General features: G+C 63.3%; 3 protein-coding genes across 7 annotated transcripts in view; 2 read left to right on the top strand and 1 right to left on the bottom strand.

Annotated features, from left to right (window-relative positions):
* Positions 1 to 5: 5 nt before the first annotated feature.
* On the top strand, positions 6 to 10,561 carry FGFR4 (fibroblast growth factor receptor 4). 4 transcript variants are annotated; one of them, XM_048319634.1, is made up of 18 exons: positions 6 to 4,092; positions 4,445 to 4,550; positions 5,500 to 5,769; positions 5,878 to 5,967; positions 6,090 to 6,256; positions 6,343 to 6,466; positions 6,748 to 6,938; positions 7,051 to 7,189; positions 7,274 to 7,467; positions 7,703 to 7,848; positions 7,992 to 8,113; positions 8,216 to 8,326; positions 8,465 to 8,655; positions 9,063 to 9,185; positions 9,261 to 9,331; positions 9,600 to 9,737; positions 9,805 to 9,910; positions 9,998 to 10,561. In XM_048319634.1, the coding sequence occupies exons 2-18, from the start codon at positions 4,478 to 4,480 to the stop codon at positions 10,142 to 10,144; spliced, it is 2,403 nt and encodes an 800-aa protein (XP_048175591.1). In that variant the 5' UTR covers positions 6 to 4,092; positions 4,445 to 4,477; the 3' UTR covers positions 10,145 to 10,561. The 4 variants fall into 4 exon arrangements, with proteins under 4 accessions (XP_048175591.1, XP_048175592.1, XP_048175588.1 ...); XM_048319635.1 differs by lacking the exon at positions 5,500 to 5,769; XM_048319631.1 differs by having other exon boundaries at positions 5,500 to 5,967.
* A 4,620-nt stretch (positions 10,562 to 15,181) lies between these two features.
* On the bottom strand, positions 15,182 to 18,202 carry LOC125333954 (basic proline-rich protein-like). The gene is made up of 2 exons (XM_048320288.1): positions 17,057 to 18,202; positions 15,182 to 16,258 (listed from the first exon to the last, which is right to left on the bottom strand). Exons 1-2 carry the CDS (start codon positions 18,200 to 18,202, stop codon positions 15,182 to 15,184), a joined length of 2,223 nt encoding a protein of 740 aa, XP_048176245.1.
* Positions 18,203 to 18,618: 416 nt separating this feature from the next.
* NSD1 (nuclear receptor binding SET domain protein 1) overlaps positions 18,619 to 23,047 on the top strand; it is a 60,430-nt gene continuing 56,001 nt past the window's right edge. Inside the window, exons 1-2 of one of the 2 annotated variants that reach the window (XM_048320067.1) lie at positions 18,619 to 18,695; positions 18,902 to 19,566. In XM_048320067.1, the coding sequence (XP_048176024.1) occupies positions 18,922 to 19,566 (645 nt within the window). In that variant the 5' untranslated portion in view covers positions 18,619 to 18,695; positions 18,902 to 18,921. Of the gene's footprint in view, positions 18,696 to 18,901; positions 19,567 to 23,047 lie in introns of those variants that run through there. The other variant, XM_048320068.1, reaches the window with a different exon arrangement.

Genomic DNA, 23,047 nt, shown 5'->3' with positions numbered 1-23,047 from the left:
AATGGCACCTCCTCCCTGTCCCCACTCTGGGGGGCTGCCCATCTTGCTGCTGGACTGCTCTCAGAGGGACACCAGCATGCATAGGCACTCCTGGGCATGACAGGAGGGGACCTGGAGCCTGGCTGTGGGACCAGAGCCACCCACATGGCCAGGAGGCTGAGGATGGAGCGTGCCACTTGTACCCAGGTGTGCCCTGGTGTTGGTGTGCTGTTGGCCCAGCTCTGCTCCTCCCTGCCCTGGGCCAGGGCTCTGGCTGCCTCGCCAGGCTGAACTCCTTTGCCTTCTGGGCTGGCAGGCATGGGACAGAGCACAGAGCCACCCACCAGCCACATCCTCCACAGAAGAACCACAGTCCTCTCCCCAGGCCTCAGCCAGCTCTGTGGAGCCAGTTGCTCCTCCAGCAGCACACCCGGGGTCCCTGCCTCAGCTGGGGGGAGCGCAGCCCTGGCCACAGCCCCGACCACTGCCATCCCTGTGGCCTCGCTGGCTCCAATGAGTAAATCAGGTGCAGATGTGGAGTCAGGACCGGGTGCCTGCTTACAGTTAGGGGCTGGGAAGACTGGGGCGGCCCCGTTCCTGCCTTGCAGTTCCTTGCCATGGCTGCTGCTTTACCGGGATGAACCCCCAATGTGTTGTGCAAGGGACAGGGCTGATGAGCAAAGCTCCTGCTTGCTTGGCCTACTGATGCCCAACTCAGCACATGGTGTGTGCCGTGTCCCCACAGGGAGCAGCACATGGTCTGGTCCCATGCAACTCGTTCCCTGTACCAGCTGTAGCACTCCCCCACACAGCTGGGGCAGGAAGAGGTGGCGGGGCTGCAGCAGGGACAAGGCATGACACTGCCCACTGTCCTGCCAGATCAGCCTCGACTTGTATGTTCCCCGCTCAGCCTTCACTGCCCCAATCTGTGGATGCTCCTGTGCCACGCTGGGGGCTTGGTGAAGCCTGGGCTCCTGGTGTCCCTGTCCTGCAGCCCCTGCACTGGGCCCCACATTCTTGGCTCCCCAGAGGGAGCAGCAGGTTTATGTTTGCCAAGTTCTGCCTGGTTAAACCTTAACTGAGCTGGGTTGCTCCATCAGTCCCTCCCTGCCAGAGATAAGGATGGGCAGGCAAGACCAGGGCCTGGTGGGATGTGCTGCCCCGAACCTGGCTGCTTGCCTCCAGGGCAGGACCCTAGCCCCTGCCTAGTCTGGGGCAGCTGCCTGCCCCTCCAGCTTGTCCCCTGCCTTCCTCAGTGGCTCCCTGCTGATGTGAGGGCAGCAGGTTGTGGCTGGGGCTGAAAGCTACCATGTTGAAGCCAGTGGGACTGGATGGAGCTGGAAGCCCTTGTGCTGGGGCTCACCCCTTTGATCCAGGACTGACCCACTCCCACAGTGTCAGAAGGTTCACATCACCCCGGTTCATGGCATGAGCCTGCTCAGCCTCAGATCCTATGCACGTACAGGGTACAGTGAGCTGGGGCTTCTGTGCCCCGAACAAGAGCCGTTCAGGGCAGGCCAAGAGAAACTTCCAGGAGGAAAGAGCCCCCCAGGCTCCGGCCCCCACAGGAGCCACCGTGCCGCGCGGGCTCTGGCTGGCCACAGGTGCCACCGCAGCGGGAGTGGCGGCGAGTGCTGGGGCCAGGCACAAGGGGCGGCTGTGTTCCCGCAGCTCCGGCTGCCTTCCAAGAGCAATATTGCTGGCACCAGGCAGGCTCCCTGCACCGGCAGCACATACATGGGCCTTTCATGAGGGGAGTGGGGATGATTTACTGCCTGGGGGAAGGAGCAGGGGCGGGAGGATGGAGCCCCAGCATGCCGGCGCCCGGCCCCTTGTGCATGCTCGCTGCCGCAGGGCCCCGCACGTGTAAGCAAGGCCGAGTCTGGCCAGGGGGTCGTGTCCAAACGGGGCATGGGGCAAGAGCAGGTCCGTCTGCTCCATCTGTGGAGTTCTGGGAACGCACTTCATCTCTGGACATCCTGATGTGTCTGAGCTAAGCAACCACGGATCGCATATCCCTTGTGGTGCCACAGTGATGGGAGCAGCCCATGAGCTGGGGGAGACAGGGGCACCAGAGGAGGGTGCTGGGGTAGGGGTGCACCCACACCGCAGAGTGCTGTGCTGGCACAATCCCCCCTTGTTGAGCTGCTGGCGTGGCAGAAGCCGTTGTGGTGCTGGCCGGCAGCGGGTGGCAGGCGGTGGGGCTGGGCTGCTGTGAAGGGCTTTTTGTTTGCCGTCAGTTGCTGTTATAAATCAAGCCAGGCAGCCCAGCCCCGGCCCAGCACTGCCCGACGGCAGGGAGGTGACCAGTTCCCAGCCGCCTACAGCAGAGCCCCACCAAACCCTGGCCTGTGCCCGGCATTCCCCTGGCCAATGGGGATGTTCAGTGTGACACTGGGCGAGGTGCCTGCACTGATTTGCTTGCCCTTCTTCCACTCAGCATTGGGGAACCCTGGGATACAGGGAATCTTTCCATGTTCATCCCAGGCTGTGGATCCCACAGGCTCCCCAGAGTCCAAGCTCTCCCTGGTGTTCCCAATACTGGGAACATCCCCTTCTCTCTGGTTTTAATTTGGTTTTGGTTCGAATTGAGCTGAACCCAACATTTTTCTGTGCTTCCGGCATGCTGTGAACTCTGCAGGGGCGGCTGCTGCTCCGTGAAATTGATGTTCTTGTCCGCTTCACGCATCAGTAGGAATGAACAGCTGCTGGGGGCTGCTGGCCCCGGGACTGCTGTGTGCACCCCTGCACCCCAAGGAGACACGAGCATAGGGAGCAGCACGGAGTGGGAGATTGTAGCACCAACCAGACCTCACAGTGATAACTGTGATGCTGGAAGTTGCTGGTTTGGCACAGTGGAGCAGCACGGACAGGGCTGTGCCCAGGACTCGTAGTGTGGCCCTACAAAATGAGGGGTGACAGTGTCAGCGCATCCCACTCAACACAGCCTCAAGATCCATACCAGGTATGGGCAAGGCTGTGTGTCAGGCTCAGCACAGCCCTGGAAGGTCTTACTGGGAAGCAGAAAGTGGTGAAGCAGATGGCGATAGAGCAAAGGGATAGCAGCTCTTTGGGCCAGACCCTGGCTGTGTACTGGGGATACTGGCCCCTCTTGATGGCAGCAGGATGCTCAGGGGACGTTGTTCTGTGGGACTACACCAGCTCAAGAGCGTCTGAGGCCAGGCTTCCCCCAATGCCCAGGGGTCCTGCGTGGGCCAACGAGCAGCAAGGGCTGGGCATGGTGGGGTCTGCCTGCCCCAACACAGGCAACAGCATAGGGAAGGTGAGGGCGAAGTGTTTATGGGTCGGATTAGGCCACTCCAACGCTGGCTCGCATCTTAGCCGCGTTTTATGACGCTCCTAATGAGGGTCACAGCCACTTTATGGCACCGACAGCGATAACGCTACAACTAATTATGGCACAATTAGCGTGTGGGCTGCTGGGCATCCAGCAACGCTCAGCGCCCAGCCCGGGCCACGACACCTGCTTGGGGCTGGAGTGCTCCCACTCCCAGCAACTGCGGGGAAACGGAGGTGGCCTTGCCCCCTGTCCCATCTGCTGCTCCCCACGCGTGCGGTCTGTCGAGGGGACGGCACAGGGGAGCAGCCCCGGGTGTTTTGCAGCCCCTGTGTTCCCCACCCGCGAGGGGAGGCTGCACCCGCGGGGCTGAGACGGAGGGGCCCGGGGGCCGCCTCTCGCTGCTGGGGGGAGGGTCGGTGCTACCCCCCCCCCCCCCCACTTCTCCCGCCCAGCTCGGCGGCGGGTCGGTTTGCAGAGGTGCCGGCGGAGCGGGGCCGGTCCCCGTCCCCCCCTCCCGCCTCCCAGCGCTCCGGGCGGGGCCGCTGTAACCCGAGCGCGTCGCTACAAAGTGCCCGCGCCCCCGCGGCGGCGGCAGAGCGGGGCCGGAGCCAGCCTGGAGCGAGCCCCAGCCCTGCTCGCAGCCCGAGCCGTCCCGAGCCCGGAGCCGTCCCGAGCCCGGAGCCGGAGCCGTCCCCGGCCCTGCCGCCATGGGGCCACGGTGTGGGGCGCGGCGGCGCTGAGCCCGCTGCCCCCGGACTTTGCCCCGGCCCGCGCAGCGCAGGCGGCTCCGCCGCGGGAGCCCGTCACCGCCGGTAACCGCGCCGACCGCGACCCTCGCCCCCGGGACTATTCGGGCCCCCCTCCCGGGACACTGTCCCCCTCCCTGGGATCTCCCGCGGTCTCCCGCCCCCGGTTGACCTCCCCCAGCGCCCTGACCAGCCTGCCGCTGGCTGGCGGGGTCGGGTTCCCGGCACCCAAACGGGGTGTTTCCCACTCTCCGTGCCCCCTCCCATTCCTGCCCAGGGACCCCCATGCGCTGCCTCCCGTCCATGCGCACCCGCCCTCGCGGTGACCTGGGGACCTTGCACCGCTTCTCCCCGGTGCCTCGGGAGAGGAGGGGGCTGCCCGCCCGGATCCGCTCACCCGACCCTGCCTGTCCCTCAGGGTGGGACCCCCCGCGCCGGGGGGGCCTGGAAGATGCGGCCCCTCTTGCAAGTCGTGGCGGGGCTGCTGCTGGCGGCGGCTGCACGGGGCAGGGCGATGGAGCCAGGTACGGCTGCGGGGGGTGAAGCGGCGCCGGGGGGCGGCGGGATTGGAGTCGTGCTTTCTGAATACTTTCTCCGTCCCAGCTGGGCAGCCAGTGGGATGCGGGTGCTTGCCCTGGGCACGCAGCCCAACCGCTCTGCCTGCAGGGCAGGGCTGGCGGGAGCTGGGGACACGGCACAGGGACCAGCGTTTCCATCACTGACAGGAGCAGGGTGGCTCCAGCCAGGCTGTCCCTGTGCTGCGGGTGCTCGGCTCGCTCGGTGGACACACGTGGCAGAGAGGGATGGCGAGACCGCTGTGGGCTATGGCAGCTGCGTGTGGCTCCTGACGAGGTGCGGGCAGTCCGTACCTCGCGGTGGTGGGTGCAGGAGAAGGATGTGTCCCTGGGGACCAGAGACCAGCTACCCCACATCCCTCCTGTGCTGGCCATGCTCTGGGCTGGAGACACACTTATGCCCTCCAGGCTCCTGCACGTGGGCAGTCGGGCTGCGGTGGTGTTGCTCTGCTGGCGGCCAGGTTGTTTCTGCCCTCCGTGTGCACACGCTGCTGCTGGCCATCGGCAAGCTGGGCTCCACTGCCAGCCCGGGCATCGCTGGGGACAGCCAGACTGTAGGGGTCCCAGCCATGCTTGGGGCATGTAGAGGAACGACAATTGGTGTCTAGGGGGGTTTGGTGCCCTCCTTCAGTAAGGCAGAACAGGCTGGAGCACCCTGAGCCACTGGGAGTGGTGGAAGGATGGTGGCACGTGTGGCCTTGGACAGGGACATGCCACTGGGGAAACCATGTCCCCGTGCTGCAGGGCAGAGTCCAGCCCTTACCGCTTTCTGGGATGGCAGAGCCAGGCACTGGGCTGTGTCGCACCACATGCTCTCCACACTAGGATGGGCATATGGTGGGGTCCTGCTGGCAGGGAGGGGTGAGCACTGGGGTGGGCACTCACCACATCTCTCCAGAGCTATTTGAGAGCCCCTTGCTGGAGTCAGAAGAAGAACATCTCCTGCTGGACCCAGGCAACACATTGAAGCTGTACTGTGATGCCAACCAGAGTGGTGCCAGTGTGGTCTGGTACAAGGAGTCCCGGCCACTCGTCTCGGGGGCTCGCATCCGTCTCTGGCAGAGCCTGCTGGAGATCTCAGAGGTTGCCTATGAGGACTCAGGGCTCTACGTGTGCCGGGCACGGGGGACTGGGGAGGTTCTGCGCAACTTCACCATCTCTGTCTTGGGTAGGAGCCCCAGCAGCACCACGCAGCTGCCCCCAGGGCAGCAAGGCAGCCACTGCCCGCCCAGCCCTGCAGGCAGGGCTGTCCGTCTCAACCCATTTCCCTTTGCAGACTCCCTGGCATCAGGTGATGATGATGAAGATAGTGATGGGGACAGTCCCCACGGAGAGCAAAATGAGGAATCAGTCTATGTGCACAGAGGTCAGTGCCACCCCGGGGCACTGCAGGAGAGGGCAGCTGGGGCAGAACCAGGGGCATGGGGCACTGCTGCTTCCTGCTCCCAGCACAGGCCCCCTCCCACTGTACATCCTGCATGTCCCCAGCTCCTTACTGGACTCACCCACACCGGATGGACAAGAAGCTGTATGCAGTCCCTGCGGGGAACACGGTGAAGTTCCGCTGCCCGGCCTCAGGCAGCCCCAGCCCCAGCATCCGCTGGTTCAAGAATGGGCGCGAGTTCCGAGGGGAGCACCGCATCGGGGGCATCCGGGTACGGGCCAGCTCCTCCCACCGCAGCTTCCCTCCCAGGATCCATCTCCCCCATCTCACCTCGCTGCCTTACCTCCCCCTCTGCAGCTCCGGCACCAGCACTGGAGCCTGGTGATGGAGAGCGTGGTGCCCTCTGACCGCGGCAACTACACTTGCCTGGTGGAAAACAGGTTTGGCAGCATCCACTACAGCTACCTCCTGGATGTGCTGGGTGAGGGTTCCTCAGCATGGTGCTGATCTGGGCTTCCCCATGCCTGGCAGGGTCAGGGAAAGGGGTGGAGGAGCCTCTATTCATGGCCCATCCACTGATGCAGCCCACACGTCCCTCACAGCCCAGGGACATGGGATGGAGCCCAGGCTCGGATTGCGCTGGTCTGTTGTAGGGCTGGGGAAGGACTCTTTGTGGCTCCATGGTGGGCGGAGAAGGAGGGAGAAAGGAGCCCATGCTCTTAGCCACCATGTCAGTGACACTGCTCTGCTCCCTGTGCACAGAGAGGTCCCCGCACAGGCCCATCTTGCAGGCTGGGCTGCCCGCCAACACCACAGCCCTGGTGGGCAGCGATGTGGAGTTCTTCTGCAAGGTCTACAGTGATGCCCAGCCCCACATCCAGTGGCTGAAGCACATTGAAGTGAATGGCAGCAACTACGGTCCCGATGGGGTCCCCTATGTGCAAGTGCTCAAGGTAACAAGGGCTGGAAGCGCCCAGGTCCCAGACACCCACCCTAAAGTGGTGACGGGTGCACAGAGCCCCCCAAGGAAGACGGATACTGACCATCCATCCCTCTCTGTGACAGACTGCAGATATCAACAGCTCCGAGGTGGAGGTGCTGTACCTGCGCAATGTGTCCGTGGAGGATGCTGGCGAGTACACCTGCCTGGCAGGGAACTCTATTGGCCTCTCCTACCAGTCTGCCTGGCTCACCGTCCTGCCAGGTAGGGGTGGGGTCCCAGTGTGGGGTCTGGGATCCCCAGTATGCAGTTGGCCATGCCTCAGGCCAAATAACTGACTCCCTGCAGAAGAGGAGCTGGTGCGGGAAGCTGAGGCCCCTGAGACCAAGTACACAGACATCATCATCTACACCTCGGGCTCACTGGCCGTGGCCATGGCCATTATTGTCGTGGTGCTGTGCCGGATGCAGACTCAGTCGAGCAAGCAGCACCTGGAGCCTATGGCAGTCCACAAACTCTCCAAATTCCCACTCATCCGACAGGTGGGTGCTGAACTGGAGCCCTGGTAATGCGGGGGGACCTTGGTGACCAACGAGCTCCATGAGTGCCACTTGGGCTCATCACACCTTACCCTGCTGCCAGCCCTGGGGCTGCCCTTCCCTCCTGTGGCTCCCTCACCCCATTGCTCCAAGTGAGGGTCTCTTTGCTTTACTGTTGGGTCTTTTTTTGGCCCTGGAGCGTGGGATGGGATGGCTGAGGACCTGTGTCTCTCCACAGTTCTCCCTGGATTCCAGCTCCTCTGGGAAGTCCAGCACATCCCTGATGCGTGTCACCCGTCTCTCCTCCAGCTGTGCCCCGATGCTGGCTGGTGTCATGGAGCTGGACCTGCCCCTTGACGCCAAGTGGGAGTTCCCCCGAGACAAGTACGGTGCTACCTGGGGCAGGGACAAGGGCTGCTCTCCCCAGCTGCCCCAGGGACAGGAGAATGCGGGTGATGGATGGGAAGGCCTCTGGCCACCATAAGGCCATCCCTGTGGTCTCTCATGGTTCTGCTTCTCCCTGCCAGGCTAGTGCTGGGGAAGCCCCTGGGGGAAGGCTGCTTTGGCCAGGTGGTGCGGGCAGAGGCTTACGGCATCGACAGAGACCGGCCAGACAGAGCTGTCACCGTGGCTGTCAAAATGCTGAAAGGTAATGGCTCCTGTGCCAGTGTCCTGGGAACAGAGGTGGTGGCATCAGCACCAGGCAGGAGTGCCACCCAGCTGGCACCATGACACAGCCCTCTTTCCCCAGACAACGCCACCGACAAGGACCTGGCTGACCTCATATCTGAGATGGAGATGATGAAGCTCATGGACAAACACAAGAACATCATCAATCTTCTGGGAGTCTGCACACAGGATGGTGAGGGGGCTGTGCAGGCAGGATTCGGGCAGGGCCAGGGGCATGGAGCAGGACTGGGGATGGGGACTGCTGGGGTCAGTGGCTAACTGGGAAGGGACAAGGCAGGGCAGGGGCTGAGCAAGTGGCTATCCTTCCCAGGGCCGCTGTATGTGATTGTGGAGTTCGCTGCAAAGGGCAACCTGCGCGAGTACCTCCGTGCCCGCCGCCCCCCGACACCTGACTATGCTTTTGATGTCATGGCAATGCCTGAGGAGCAGCTCTCTTTCAAGGATCTGGTCTCCTGTGTCTACCAGGTGGCCCGTGGCATGGAGTACCTGGAGTCCAAACGGGTAGGGCTGGCATGGCCTGCATGGGCTACCTGTGTTGGGCACGGCTTGGGAGGGTATGGCGGTGACAGAGGAGCTGTGTGTCCCTGGTGAGCTCACTGTCCCTGTGGAAAGGGAGCCCAGCCCATTCCCAAAGGCTGTCCAGAACCTCCCAGCCCCATCCAGCAAAGCTCGAGGCAGTACCTCCCCAAAAATGTGGGACTCAAAGACTGACCAACCTCCTGGGGAAGTGTTTGTGGCCACCACCGTGCCCGTCACTGCATCCAGCCCGATGAAGGGATGGCCCCACCACCGCAGAGGTGCTGGGGGATGTGTGGGAGGGAAACGGTGATTTCTGTGTTTGAAGAAGGGGACGTGTGGAGCTGGAGTCACCGTCTCACACCCCTGTGGGTGATGCTTCCCCATGGCAGTGCATCCACCGTGACCTGGCTGCCCGCAACGTGCTGGTGACAGCAGAGAGCGTGATGAAGATCGCTGACTTTGGCTTGGCCAGGGACGTTCACGACATCGACTACTACAAGAAAACCAGCAACGTGAGTGGGGCTCCTGGGAGAGGGGCACAGGGACCCCCCACCAGGGCTGAGCTGATCAAGGGGTTGCTCTCATAGGGTCGCCTGCCAGTGAAGTGGATGGCACCCGAGGCCCTGTTTGACCGTGTCTACACCCACCAGAGCGACGTGTGAGTCCTGAGGGGAATGAGGGTCTGTTGGATGTGGGATGAGGATGCTGTTGGTGTGGGACAAGGCAGCACTGTGGGGTTATGCATGTACTGGAGGGTCCCCATGAGTAGGATGGGGGTACTATGTGGGGACAGCAGAGAACATATTCGCCAGGGGTGTTCCACCCTCCCCTATCCCTGCTCCCACAGCGCTGCAGGGTGTAGTTGGCCAAGCTGGGGGAGAGCCCTAGGATGTGTTTGACCCCCACTTTGCCATGTGTGATCCTAGGTGGTCCTTTGGGATCCTGATGTGGGAGATCTTCACACTGGGGGGCTCCCCATACCCTGGCATCCCTGTGGAGGAGCTGTTCAAGCTGCTGAAGGAGGGGCACCGCATGGACCGGCCATCCAACTGCACCCACGAGCTGTGAGTACCGGCCAGGTGGGTGGGCAGGGGGCACGGTGAGACCCCGCTAACACCCCCTCGTCCCCAGGTACATGCTGATGCGGGAGTGCTGGCACGCCGTGCCCTCACAGCGCCCCACCTTCAAGCAGCTCGTGGAGGGGCTGGACAAGATCCTGGCGGCCGTTTCGGAGGAGGTGAGATGTGGGGAGTCTGGTGGGCGAAGGGATGGGCAGTGTCGGCACTGACAGCACTGGTGGTCATGGCACCATCCCCCCTTGCAGTACCTGGACCTCTCCATGCCCTTCGAGCAGTACTCGCCCTCCTGCGAGGACACCGCCAGCTCCTGCTCCTCTGACGACTCCGTCTTCACCCACGACCCGCTGCCACTGGCTCCCCACCTCTTCTCCTATCCCAGCGTGAGGACTTAAGGGAGGGCAGGGAAGGGTGATGCCGAGGCCACCTCTGCCCTTGTGGGGAGGGGGTCCAGGTTCCTGCAAGGTCCCTGCTTTGTCCGGGCTGAGCAGTGGGTGGGCAGAGCCCTGAGCCACAGCACCGGGGCAGGGTGTCCCTCTCTCCAGGCTCCTTCTGGGCACTGAGCCATCAGCCCTGGCTGCGATCTGCCTGGTATTGTGGGGCAGCAGGAGCTAGAGCCTCTCCAGGCAGGCACTGCCTGGCATGCCCATGGCATTGCCCAGGGAGATGGGCTTTGGCCAGTGCTTCAGTGGAAGTGTCTCTGGGCAGGAGCCCCGCTGCTGCCAGGCTCCTGCTGCATCTGTACATAGCCACAGAGATGAATATTTATGTACGTGAAATATCAACCTGATAAATTATTTTTTTGGAATACACCCCGGTGCAGTTTCTGGGCTGCTCCTGGGGTGCAAAGGGCTCACCTAAGCTTGGAAGGCAGGTCAGGGGTTGCCTCCTCACTGCCTCCTTGCCCCAGCCAGCACAGGGGCCTGCGATCACTCCTGTGGGACACAGAGGCAGTGCCACAGGTGCAGGAAGCAATGTCCCCACTCCCGTGCCTCCAGGCCTGCTCCAGCACAAAGCACCCTCGCATCTGTTCCCCATTAGCCTCTGCTGCACTAAGCCACCGTGAACTCCGCTACCAGCATCGCCCTGAAACCGATCCCCCAACTGCCATGGGCTCCCAGGCTGGGAAAGTGCTCTGGGGCCCAGCCCCACGCACTGGGGACCCCCCGCACCCTCCTGCCCAGGCCAGCCCAGCACTCCAGATAAAAGTGAGTTACGGGCTCTGCTCTGTCTTCCCAAAGCCCCTGGGAGCACAAGTTGGGGGTCTCCAACCCTTGTCCCTGCTCTCTGGTGCCTGTTTTGTCCCCCCTTGCCCTGTGGTGCCCAGCAATGACGGCAGTGTGGGCAGAGAGGGCTGCAGCTGTCTCACCCCCTCCTGCCAGCCCACTCCCTGGGTCTAGGATTTCATCTAGGGCTAGGCTTTGCCAGCCGTTAGCCCCAGGATCTGGTTTCCTCCTTCAGCTCCCAGCTGCACTCGCAGCCCCCTGCCTGGAACCTGCCTCTTCCAGCATGGAAGCTGGCTCTCTGGCACAGCCTGCCCCAAAACAGCCCAAGGGAATGGGGGCTGGCAGGTGCTCTGGGGCAGGATCTGGGCCCAGGGCAGCTGGAAAGGGAGTCCCTCGGTCCTGGCTGCTGCTGTGACGGTGCTGGGATCTGGGATCTCAAGACACACAGATCTTGGGACTTGACTCAGCTGTGGATGCTGTGCCTGTTGTGAATCGCGTGTGCCGAGGAGCCCAACAGCTTTCAGAGCCCTGCTGGTGTCCCCTCCTTGTCACAGCCCCTTGTAGGGCTGCTGGGGGGATCCCACTCCACTGGCATGCTTGCAGCCTCCATCCCTGGCCCAGCTCCCCTCTCTGTTGAGACGAGCCCCCCATTCCAGCACGGCAGGCAGAGGCAGACAGCCCACTGGCAGGTGTGAAACCTGCCTGTCCCGGCAGCCTGCCTGCCTGGGAAGGATCCCAGCTGTCCACTAATGTGCCAGAACCAATGCATTTCGCACAGCCCTGAATGGGGCATTCACACGCTGAAGGGCAAATTGCCCAAGCTGCCCACAGGGGCTGCCCAGATCCCGGCCAGGACTGGGACTGAACACGGAGAGGGGCTGTGCCCAGCTTGCCCCGACCTCACTTCAGACTCCATGCCTGGGGTCAGCACAGAGGGCAGGCAGTTCTTGCTCCCCCTGCACTGCCCTATCCCTGGAAAAGGAGGCCACAGCCAATTTCACAGGGTGAGGCATAGGTGGGTTTGCTAATCCTTAATACCAAGGGGCTGGGGGGGAGGCACAAGGGGACATTGTGATCAGGGACCTGCTACAGCCTGACTCTATCCTCGCACACTTAAAAGTCTTGCCACAGGTGCAGGCAGTGCCTGCTACCTACAGCCCAACAACCCACATCAGTGCAGCCCAGGGATGCTTTCAGGGTTCTGGCAGTGCCCAGTACTGTGCCCGCCTGCCTGCTCCAGCTTGGGGAGATGGCCCTCAATCCCTCCCCGGGCACCACTGCATCCCTCAGTGAACCCCCCAAAGCTACAGCGGCGGGTGGATACATGGGCTGTGTCCGAGCCAGCTCTGCCAGGCACAGGGCAGCCGGGGCCGTGGCTGGGCAGGGAAGCAGCCCGGGGCGTCCCGCAGCCCCAGGACAACTGGAGGCAGTTTTTATTGTTTAACATTCCTGGTATTTTCTGTCAGGGCTGAACCAATTGTCCTTAATCCACCAGGCTCTGCTGGCCAAACAAGTGTGGCTGAGCCACCAGCATCCTGTCCGCACGAACAGGCCTCTTTTGTGAGGGGGATTTAGTGTGTAGCCCAGTAAATCCTGCTGGTTTCCTGAGGCAGCGTTCCCACACACCCCCACCACCACAACCCCCCCTTGCTGCCCGCTCCCAGTCCTGGGCCCTGGCACCACTCCCTGCCCAGCCATGCCCGCGGGCATCCTGCCTGCCCAATTTGTGGGGCCTCGTACCTGCCTACTCCAGGGCTGCAGATTCCCCCTGCATGTTTCTGGAATGTCTGTGAGTCCCTATGGGATGTGGGGTGTTGGTGGGGCTGAGAAGCTTCACAGCCACCCCACTGCGCTGCTGGTCCTTCATGGGATGCTGTGTTCCGTGGTGGGGAGTACTGTGGTTCTGGAGGGATGCTGGAGTCCTGGAGGAGATGCTGTGGTCCCTGAGGGAATGCTGAGCCCTAGGGAAGGTGGCTCTGGTCTGGGGTGGGGGAGGGGTTGTGTGGGGAAGATGCTGAGTCTTGGGGGAGCTGCAATAGTCCTTGGGGGAATGCTGAATCCTGATGGATATGGTTCTGGTCCTGGGAGGAATGCTGAGCCCTGGGGGAGACAGCACCCCAGGGGCCAGGACACCAGCTGGTTTCTCATTCCAGCTCCGGGATGTGGCTCAGAGCCCCTTCCCGGAGATGCCTTTGCTTAACGACTTTGTTGTTTGGCCGGGAGCTGATGTTGTCTTTTCTCCACAAAACAAAGGCGACAGGATTTTATCTAGGGGGAGAATCTGGTTTCTGTGAGATGCAGAAAGCCTCTGCCCCCGGGCAGGAGAGGATGAGGCTGGCGAGGCGGAAAGGCACCAGCCTGCTGTCTGCCCCACTGGTAGGAGGAGCTGGCACTGCCCCTTTGGCTGCTCCTGCCTGCCATAGCCCCGGCTCCACGACCTGCCCGTCATTGTCCCATGCTTGGGCCACATGTGCCCAGGCAGCGAAGGGAGGGAAGAACCCCCATGGGCAAGCGGGCAGAGAAAAGGGGCCCGTGAGCACCCACACATCGGAGTAGAGGCTGAGGCAGGGGCCCGTCTCTCCTGTGGAGGAATCCAAACATTGGATCCCGCCACACTTCCTGCGTCCAGGGACACCTCACACATTAATGTAGCACACAGAGAGATGTAGGCATGCACCCAAGCCCCCCCCCCCACACCCCCACGTCTGCAGCTCCTATCCAGGTACAAGCACCTGCACACACACGTGTCCACCCTGCACATACACCCCAGGCACACCCTCCAGGAACATCCACCCCCTGCATGCATCCAGCTCCAGCCAAGCACACGCGCTACATCCCCCACGGAACCCCCATGCGCCCTCATACACTCCCACGCCCCCCCTTCACGCACACACATGTACTCCACCATCCCTATTCACACACGCACACCCATGCACACACACACACACGCACCTCTGCACCTCCCTTCACGCACCCCCCTCTCCCCCCAGCGGCAGAGCCGAGGCTCCAGCCCCAGCGCTACTGCGGACCCCCAGCCCCAGCCGGACTGGCCGAGCTGGGAGTGCCAGCGAGGGCGGTGGTCCCGTGCTGCGGACCCCCCGCTCGTAGCCCCCCGCCCACCCGGCAGACCCGGCGGTGCTGCGGGAAGCCGCGGACTCTCAGCCCCATCTCCCGGCCGGCGGGAGCAGCTGCGCGGGGCGGGCAGAACGGAGCGGGCGGGCAGCTCCCCGCCGCACACCCTCCGCCTTTAGGCTGGTGACAGTGGCCTTCGCGGCAGGACAGCCACGGGACTGTGTTGGAAGGATGACAAACGCGACCGGGAAAAACGGTCTGCGGCATGGGGATGTATCCTGGCTCTGCTCTCCATCACCCGCACAGATGAATGGGACTGAGAGTGGGGCAGGGCAGGGAATTGGGCTGCAGAGCTGCACTGTGTCCCATGTGTATCCCGTTTGTATCCCTCCGGGTGACAGGACCAGTGTGGGAAGGACACCCCATGGGCATTAGAATCTGGTGAACCGGGCTCTATCTTAGGTGGATGGATCAAAGCCCAGCGTTGTGCTCAGCCTCTTTGCCCAGGGCTGGAAGCCCTGAGTTGGGGACGGGGGGCAACCTGAGGGCTGGAGAGGCAGAGCGGTCCCCGAGAGCAGCTGCAGCACCCAGACGAGCACTCTGGACCTCGGTCCCTCGGGATTATCCCCATGCTGCATATGGCTGCTGCAGAGACCGGCCCCCAGGTGACAGTGCAGTGATAGCTCTTCCGCGCCGGGCAGATTTGCTCAGCAGTGATGGCTCCTGTCCCCTGCAGCTCGTGGCAGGGGTCCCGCCCGCACCCACCGCCCTTGTGTGTCTCTGGGCTGCCCCCCGCAAGGTTTCGGGGGACCATGGGAGCACCAGGGCAGGGGGACTGCGAGGTGAGGGACCTGGGAAGCCGAGGTCACCGCGGCAGGAGGAGCAGCCCCGGCGCCAGGCACAACGGCCCGATACAGTCGCGCCTGCGGGCACGAAGCCGGGCTGAGCCCCACCCGCCGCCCCGGCTCCCGCCGTTCCATCCCTGCGGTTTCAAGCCCCGCAAGCTGCTTCCTGGGGGAAAGGGGGCCCCCGGCAAACCCTCCGGGCAGGATGCTCTCCGCTCCTCTCCTCTCCTCCTCTGCTTCCTTCCTCTCCCCCGGCCGGGCCAGCCCTCCCCCTGCCCGCCGCGACTCCTTAACCCTTTCGCCCACGCTCTCGACCGTCATCCAGCCCCACGGCCACGGCTTCCAGCCGCCGCCCCCGGCCCTTTGTGCAGGATCCCGGTGCTGCCCCCGGGGTCCGCGCTCCCCCCGGGCCTCGCCCCGGTGAACATCCGCGGCCGGAGGCGACTCGCAGCCAGCCCATCCTGCCCACGACTCCCGCGGGACCCGCGTGGGCCACAGCTCCCTCCGCGCTGGGGTCTGGGGCTCCCCGCCGGCCGGCCGTGACGCCCTCATCCCCCTCGGGGGGAGCGGGCGGGAGCCCCCGGTGCGGGGCCGCGGTCCCTTCGGCATCATCGCGGCGGCGGCGGGGAGCGGCCATGGCGGGAGCCGGGGATGCGCATTCCCGCCGGGAGCGGGGGCACTGGGCCGTTCCCGTGGGAGCACCGTGCGGGCTGTGCGCGGGCACCGGGGCCTGCAGAGGGAGCCCGCAGTGCCGGGCGGCTCCGTGGCCACCGGCCGCAGAGCTCCTGCGTATACTGGGAGCCGGGCTGGGCTGGGGGTGAGCACGATCGCGGGGTGGGGGGCTCAGGGCGAACCCCGCAGCGGGGAGGCCGCAGCCGCCCGCGCTCCCCGCTGCAGCCCGCAGACAAAGCCCCGCGGCGGCAGAGCCGGCCACGCTGCCCGCTGTGCCGCACATCCGGGCGGGAGCGGGAGGCAGCGGCCGCGGTGCCATTTCCCTGTTCCTCTGCCGGAAGAGACGGGCCGGAGCAGGGCCCTTCCTGCGGGCGCTGGCCGTGGCACGGGCAGAGGTGACACAGCAGATGGGAAGTGCGTCTGAGGGCATCCTGCCGCCACTGCCCTGCTCCTCCCTGCGCCGGTACCCACACAGCTGCAGGTGGATCGCTGCGGGGCCCCACTGGGACAGCGCGATGTGGACATGACTTGAGGTGCCCAGAGCTGTCTGGACATTGCTGCCCAAGCGGTACAGCCCCTGCACACCAGCGTCCCGTTGGGATGTGCTGTGCCATGTGCCCACGGACCAAGGGCTCACAGGGGGAAACCAGGCTGGGACATGTCCTGATGGTGGCCCCGGCTCTCCCCGCTCAGTCTAAGAGGGGGCACATCAGCAGAAGGAGGGCAGCTGGTGACAGTCAGGGCCCAGGATACAGTTCCCCTGCTTGAAAACAGCTCTAAACATCTCCCCAGGTCACTCATTGGGCCTCAGACACCAGGCTCTGTGAAGACACCAGGCGTTCCCGCCCTGCGCAGGGCCCTGCCTGCCCCTGGGGGGTATAAATAAACCATTTGCTTTATTCTGGGAACGTGGCAGAAACGTGTGTGGCAGGTTGCTCCAATGAGAAAGGAGGAAAAGTGGCTGCTGGGCCCTTTCCCAGGTGTGCCAGGCTGCAGCTACCAGAGCTGGAGTCGATCCTGGAGAGATGGACAATGTATTTCCCCCACTCAAGTGTAAACCAAGGGACCTGGGCATGCCAGGTGATGCCCTAGTTCTGCGTAGGTGGGGAGAATTGTGTGGATACTGCAGCTAGGTGCCAGGTTCATTCAGCACTGGGTACAGCATGGCCCCAGCTCCCACATGTCACCATGGCGCGTGAGCATGGGGAGAAAGGGCCTAAAATAGGTCAGGTGCCACCAGCTGAGCCCTGGGCTGGGACCTCGGAGGTACAAACATGTCACGAACAAAACTTCCTGCCGAGTCACCCCACCCTCCGTGGGTGTGCTGGAGTGGCATGAGCCGAACATGGCAGTCTCTCTGTGGTGGCAGCACACACCAGTGGGGTGACAATGGGTCGGGGACCTTGGTGTGGCTCGTCAGGAGCAGATGCTGAGAGAAATGGTTGCTCCACCGCCAGCTGCAGACAGGGCAGAGAGAGCGCTTGGGCAAGACCATAGGGGCACCAGGGAGCCAGGTGCCCTCAAGTGGGGCTGCCAAGGTGCGCAGGCAGGGCGGAGGCGAGTCCTCAGTGCCCCGCTGGGGTGCCAGCCCGCAGCCGCTCCAGGACAGCGTTTCAGTGGGGAAAAACTGCGCCTGCGGGGCAGCGAGGCCCGGGCAGCGGGCGCTCCCTGTCTGGGTGTGCAGAGCGGCTGCTCCGGGGCCCAGCCCGGCGGGGGGAGCGCGGCGCCAGCAGGGCCGGGGGCTCCCGCACGGCCGGGCCGGGGACGGGCGGCGGGGGGGGAAACAAAGGGCAGCGGCGGGCGGGGGGAGCGGGTCCGCCCGGGCAGCGCCGCGTCGAGCCCCGCGGCGGCACCCCGGGGGGCGGCAGCCCGGCCCTGCCCCCCGCGCGGCCCGGGCAGCACCGCCCCGGTGCCACATCCCCGCGCTGCCCCGGCTGCCCCCCGCCCCGTGTCTGCCCAGCCGTGCCGGTGCGGCGGCGGCGCGGCGCGGCGCCCGGACCCGCGCGGCTGGCGGCGGAGACCCCGGCCCGCATCGGAGGTAGCGACGGAGCCGCCGCCCGCCGCGGGCCGGTTGGGGGGGCGGCGGTGGCGGCCCGTCCCGGCGGAACGGGCGGGCGCGGGGCCGGTGCGCGCCGCTCGGCGGCGGGAGGGCGGGCGGGAGCGCGGCTGTCCGGGAGCGGCGGAGCCCGGCGAGGACTACCAGGCCGCGGGCACCCGGCGCCGCTCCCCGGCGGGCGAGGCTCGGCAAGGCTCGCACGGCTCTGCACGGCAGCCTCGCGGAGGGCGACGGCCCGGCCCGCCGGTGCGCGGGAGGGCGGCGGGGGGAGCGCGGCGGGGGCGCCGGGCCGGCCCGCGGGGCGCGGCGGACAATGGCAGGGGGTAACCCGAGCCCGGCGGGGGCGGGCGGCGACCCGCGCCTCCCGCCCCGCTGACCGCCCGCGGGCACCGGGGCCGGGAGCGGTGCCGAGCGGTGCACGGGGGCCGCCGCCACCCGGGTGCACCGCCGGGGCGCAGGGCCTGGCCGACTCCATTTTGTTGGCGCCCGCTCCGCCGCCGCTCGCAGGCCCGCGGCCTGCCCGGCGTGGGGGGGGGGGGGGAAGAGCGGCGGGCGAGACACTGCGGGGTCGCCCCGTCCCATCCCGCTCGGTGCCCCCGCCGCCGCCTACGATGGAGGTGCGGGCGGCGGCCCCGAGGCCGCGGTGCCGGGTGGGGGGGGATGCGGGCAGCGGGGCAGGCCGGGCCGGGCCGGGCCGTGCCGGGGGGGGGGCAGCACTGAGCGCCCCCTCCCCACCTCGCCCCCCCGAGATGGGGGGGGGGGCCGTCGAGGGGGGGGTGCTCGTGCGGGGCGGGGGGGCAGGAGGGGGGGCCAGGCCCGCGCGGGCGCGCGCGCGCTGATTGGCCGCGGCCGCCGAACCCCAAGAGCGGGGGCGCGCGGGGTGGGGGCGCGCGCGCGCGCGCGCCCTCGCGGGATGGCGGCGGCGGCGGCGTCGGGCGCGCGCATGCGGGGGAGGGAGGAGGAGGGAGGCGGCGGAGCGGCGGCGGCGGCGGCGGGGCCTGGCCGGGCCGGGTCGGCGCGTCTCCCCATCCGCCCGCTCCGGGGGCAGGCGCCGAGCCGCCCGCGGCACCCGCAGGTGAGCGGTGGCCCTGCGGCAGCGCCCAGCAGGGCGAACGACCCCGGCGCCGGCCGTGCCGAGCTGAGCCGGGGTGGCCGGGCCGCGGCCTGGGGCCTGTAGTGCGGCGGTGGCGGAGCGGGGCCGGCGGAGCCCAACGCGGCCCCCGGGTGCGGCTGCCATTTTGCGGTGCGGGCCGGGCTGACCCCATTGTGCTGTGCCCGCAGGTGGATGCCCGCCGCCCGGCATGGAGCAGGCCTGCGAAGTGAGCCGCCGCAGCTGCCTCGTCCCCTTCGGCACCTCGCTGTCGGCCACCGAGGCCAAGGGCGGCCCCTTCGGCGAGGCCCGCGGCCCCGAGCCGCCCGCCATGCAGCTGGCGGCCGCCAAGCCCGGCTATGGCCAGGACCCGTCGTCCTGCTACATCCCGCTGCGCCGGCTGCAGGACTTGGCTTCCATGATCAACGCCGAGTACCTCGGCGGTGCCGCCGACGGCGCTGAGGCCCTCCCCGACCCTGGCTCGCCGGCCCCCCGCCTGCCCGCGGCGCAGGACCCTGCGGCCGAGGTGCCCCGCGGGGCCCGGGCCTTCCCCCTGCTCCTGCGGGACGGCGGAGAGGAGGCGCCGGAGGAGGAGGAGGAGGAGGGCGCCGAGACTCCGGAGGAGGAGGAGGAGGAGGACGACGACGACGACGACGACGACGACTACGACGACTACGAGGAAGAGGAGGAGGACGACGACGACGACGACGACGACGAGGAGGTGACAGAGCCCGGCCCGCGGAGCCGCAGCCGCTCCGCACCGCAGCGGGGCCCCGACAGCCGCCTGCAGCCGGCCGAGTCCGTGCCGGACGGCGGCTCCGGGGAGAAGCCTGAGTCCTCGGCGGCCCTGCAACTCGTAAGCACCGTCGGGGCGCGGGCGGGGGGGCCGTGGCCGCTGCCATTTTGCGGTGCGGCAGGGCCGGGCCGGGCCGGCCGCGCTGCCTCCCTCGCCCCGGCACCCCGGAGGATGGGAGCCATCTTACCGAGTGAGGGGACCCTGCCGGGGCCAGCGCGGGCTGTCACCGGGCTCCCCGCGCACCTGTGTCCCGGCGCGGCCGCCCGCGCTCCCCCCGCCGCTTTTTCTCCCGTCAGGAATAAGAGGAACCATCCCTCTGCCCAGCAACTGGCTGCGGAGTTCGGTGGAGTTTTTTCCCCGTTGGAAGGGGGTTTTTTTGAGCGCAGTGCAGATGAGGAGGGCAGGAGGGAGCGTTCCCATCTCCTGCCGCTCCGGCTGAACGCTGTCAGAGGCTCTTTGTCTGGCCAGGCCTGAGGTTCCCGAGCTGTGAGACCTTGGCGGTGGCCGGGGAGAGGCCGTGTCATGGCCTGACAGACCTCACGGGCAGCAAACATTGCCTCTTATTCAGGCTGACTTTTTTTTTTTTTTTTGGTAAATTTCTCTCTACATTCACGAATTCCTTTAATTATGATATAATTAGTAAGAAGCAAAACTGATGGAACTTTGGGAGTTCTGAAAGGAAATAGATGCATTTAATAATTTTTTGCTGCAATTTGCTTTTGAATCCAAGTATAAGAGATGTTTCTCAGTGTGACCTTTTATTTGCAGCCATATATGTGTATTTCCTGCAGTTTTTCGGTGTTTTTTGTGTTTTCCTTCAATATGTTTTTGCAGCCTCAAGGTTCCTTGCTGGAGGATACTCTGGGCTTTAGGTACTGATGCAGGGTTTGAAGATTAGCTCATTTGACAGGATTAATACCGAAACCATCTTCCTGTCTTTAGTTTCAGTAGAGCCACTGATGCCGGATAGATCGTGCTGGTGCGTGCAATGCTTGGGAGGCAGGACTGTGTTCCTTTGGGAACACTCAGTGTTGCTGGTGCGTGCTCTGGGGAGGCGGGGAGCACTTGTCACAGGGTGCCCACGGAAGGGGCGATTTCAGGAAGGTGCTGACAGCAGCTTAATTTGTTTGTGGAACGGTTCACGCTTGTAGATACTCTTCAGCGTTCCTTGGGAAGAATTCCTCGGTCCTTGGTGGTGAGAGACTGCTGTGGGTCTGAGGTTCGTGCATCTCCTCAGCTTTGTTTTGCAGAGCAAAGCGGGGATCTCTCGCAGACATGTGCTCGGTGATGCGGTTGTGGGAGGGTCTCACTTTGTAAACAGAAGCTCGCAGAGGTACTTTCACAACACTTGCCTTTACAACGTGCTCTGCAGAACTGCAGCTGGTACGGTGACAAAACCGTCCTAGTGATGGAGCCTGTTATTTGAATATGCAACGAGGGTTGACTTTTCAGTAAAACTGCCTTACCTGTGTGCTGTAGTTAGCCTTGCTGGGTTGTTCTGGTGACTTGAAAGCATAGCTGCGTTCCTAAAAAAAAATGCAAATAAGAAAAGCATTTTTTAGGCAGCCTGGGGTCCTGCTTTCCCTAAGTCTTGCATTCTTTCTTCAGTAAGTAAATGTTTGTTGTCTGAGTGGTCCTTCATTTTAGTCCCACTGCCTGTGGAATGGGAAGAGACAGGGATTTTCCTCTGTGCCAAGTTACCACTGAGACAATTAAAATCTTTTGATGGTTGAACAGGACATAGTAGCTAGAAATAACCAGGTTTGCTCGTCAGGTCATATATTCATTTAGACATTTAATTCCAGTCTCATCTGTGTTTGGTAACTGGAATCAACTTTTTTTTGAGAACCTGCTAAAACTGAAAACAAAAACGCACCCCAAAAAAAGCACCACGAATCTCTGGAAGTTCCACACAGCTCTTTGTCATAGCTGGGCTACTCTTGCAGGTATCAGCTTTATGCAGCCTGTTGATGGGGCTCCTCCACCTTACAGCAAGACTGTCTCAGAGCTTTTATTTTTGAAGCTCGTGGCTCTGAGTGTGCCACTGCAGCTCAAACTTCCTGTTTTGCCAAGAGGGAAGTGTGTGTGTGTATCTCCGATGTCTGTGTGTCTGCCCCTTTTGAGATTTGAATTTTTCGATAGATGCTTGCTTTGAGAAGGCCGATTTCCGAAATATCAAGAGTGCTCGCGGCAGAAGGGCAGAATTTGGTTTAGTCTTAAGTGGGATGCAAAGTCCAGCATTTAAGTAAAGCCTCTGGGCGGGAGGGGTGGTGGCAGGTATTGTTTTGCATGGGGATTTGTTAATAGCCCTGGCTGCTCTCAGACATTGCCCCAAACAGGGGAGGTCGCTCAGGTACCATTCAGTTGTAAAGAGAAATGTGCATATTCTGAAGTAAAGCTATTTTAAGTGCCAACTTAATCTTCCCTTAAGGGTGTCTGAAGTTCCCGGCAGCTCCTGACAGATTTTGTTTTGTGGAGAAGGAAATGATAGCAGCAGTTCTTGGGTCTTGTTCTCCAGAAGTGGTGATACAGTGACTGCTGGCAGCTGCTGGCTTGCTGCCTTGTGCACGTGTTCGGCTATGGCCATTTAAATTTAAATGGGTGGTTGTTCTTGAAGATCTCTGTTCTTTACCATCTTGATGTGAGTTTGTCTGTAGTGCTCTCCTGGCCTTTCCAAGTTGCAGAGGCCCTGGACAGCCTTATATTGAGTTGGAGGGAGAAGTGAGTCCAGACTCCAGTGCTGGGGAGGGTGGGTACAGCCACAGAAGGTCTGAGTGCCACAGATATCGCTTGACTTTAAATGCTGAGGAATTGGAGCAGGTGGACTTGTTTCTCGCAGAGCTTTCATGTGGAAATTTTGCTCTTTTAATGTAACTTTTGATGCCTTATTACTTCACTTTGTTGGCTTGTTGGTTTTTAGTTACTATGCACAAAGTATATTTGAGTCATTTGATTTGCAGAGCTGAGCGTTCAAGGAAGCAGAGAGTTCTTGGATTCGGGTACATCTGGGCCACTCCTACTGAGTGTACATTCACAAGCTGCTTTCTCCACGGGACCCTGATGGTTTCAGACGTCAGGATGTGCAGAGGCTTGCATAAAGCTCAGTGATGCTTTTCATTATCATTTCCTTGTTGTCCATTCCTATGATGCAGGAGTGTGATGTTCGGGTAATGACAGTGAGGAAGTGAGGTACAGGGAAATCTAGAGCCAGATCTTTCATCCCTAAGAATGGCTTCTTCCAGGAGCTGGGTGTGAGGAATGAGTGGGGCATGTGTGTAAGGCTTCTGGAAGGTTGTTAGAAGTACTGAAGGCCAGCAGAGTCCTCTTGAGAATTAATCCATGATGAACTTGAGTTCTGATCTGCAGCTGTGGGAGGGTACTCTGGTTATAAAGTGTTGGTGTTGCCCATGTGAGAGTTACTCCAGTGCTTGGTTTATTAACTGATGTGTCTGGTGCCATTTCCCTCTCTGCTAAAAATAAAATGAAGGAACCAAAGCCACGTGATCCTCACTACTCCTGTAAACATTTCTGAAAGAATCTC

This window comes from Corvus hawaiiensis, chromosome 15 (assembly GCF_020740725.1).
Source record: "Corvus hawaiiensis isolate bCorHaw1 chromosome 15, bCorHaw1.pri.cur, whole genome shotgun sequence".
Taxonomy (NCBI): domain Eukaryota; kingdom Metazoa; phylum Chordata; class Aves; order Passeriformes; family Corvidae; genus Corvus; species Corvus hawaiiensis.
This window is presented reverse-complemented; position numbering and strand designations above follow the sequence as displayed.

What these genes read in the sequence shown, in the direction of transcription:
- FGFR4 (XM_048319631.1), top strand. Translation starts at nt 4,478, where the DNA reads ATGCGGCCCCTCTTGCAAGTCGTGGCGGGGCTGCTGCTGGCGGCGGCT. An exon ending in ACTACAAGAAAACCAGCAAC is followed by an intron (nt 9,186 to 9,260) that starts GTGAGTGGGGCT and finishes TTGCTCTCATAG; the next exon opens with GGTCGCCTGCCAGTGAAGTG. An exon ending in TCCAACTGCACCCACGAGCT is followed by an intron (nt 9,738 to 9,804) that starts GTGAGTACCGGC and finishes CCTCGTCCCCAG; the next exon opens with GTACATGCTGATGCGGGAGT.
- LOC125333954 (XM_048320288.1), bottom strand. Translation starts at nt 18,202, where the DNA reads ATGGGACGGGGCGACCCCGCAGTGTCTCGCCCGCCGCTCTTCCCCCCC. An exon ending in GGCTCCCTGGTGCCCCTATG is followed by an intron (nt 16,259 to 17,056) that starts GTCTTGCCCAAG and finishes GCCCCCTCTTAG; the next exon opens with ACTGAGCGGGGAGAGCCGGG.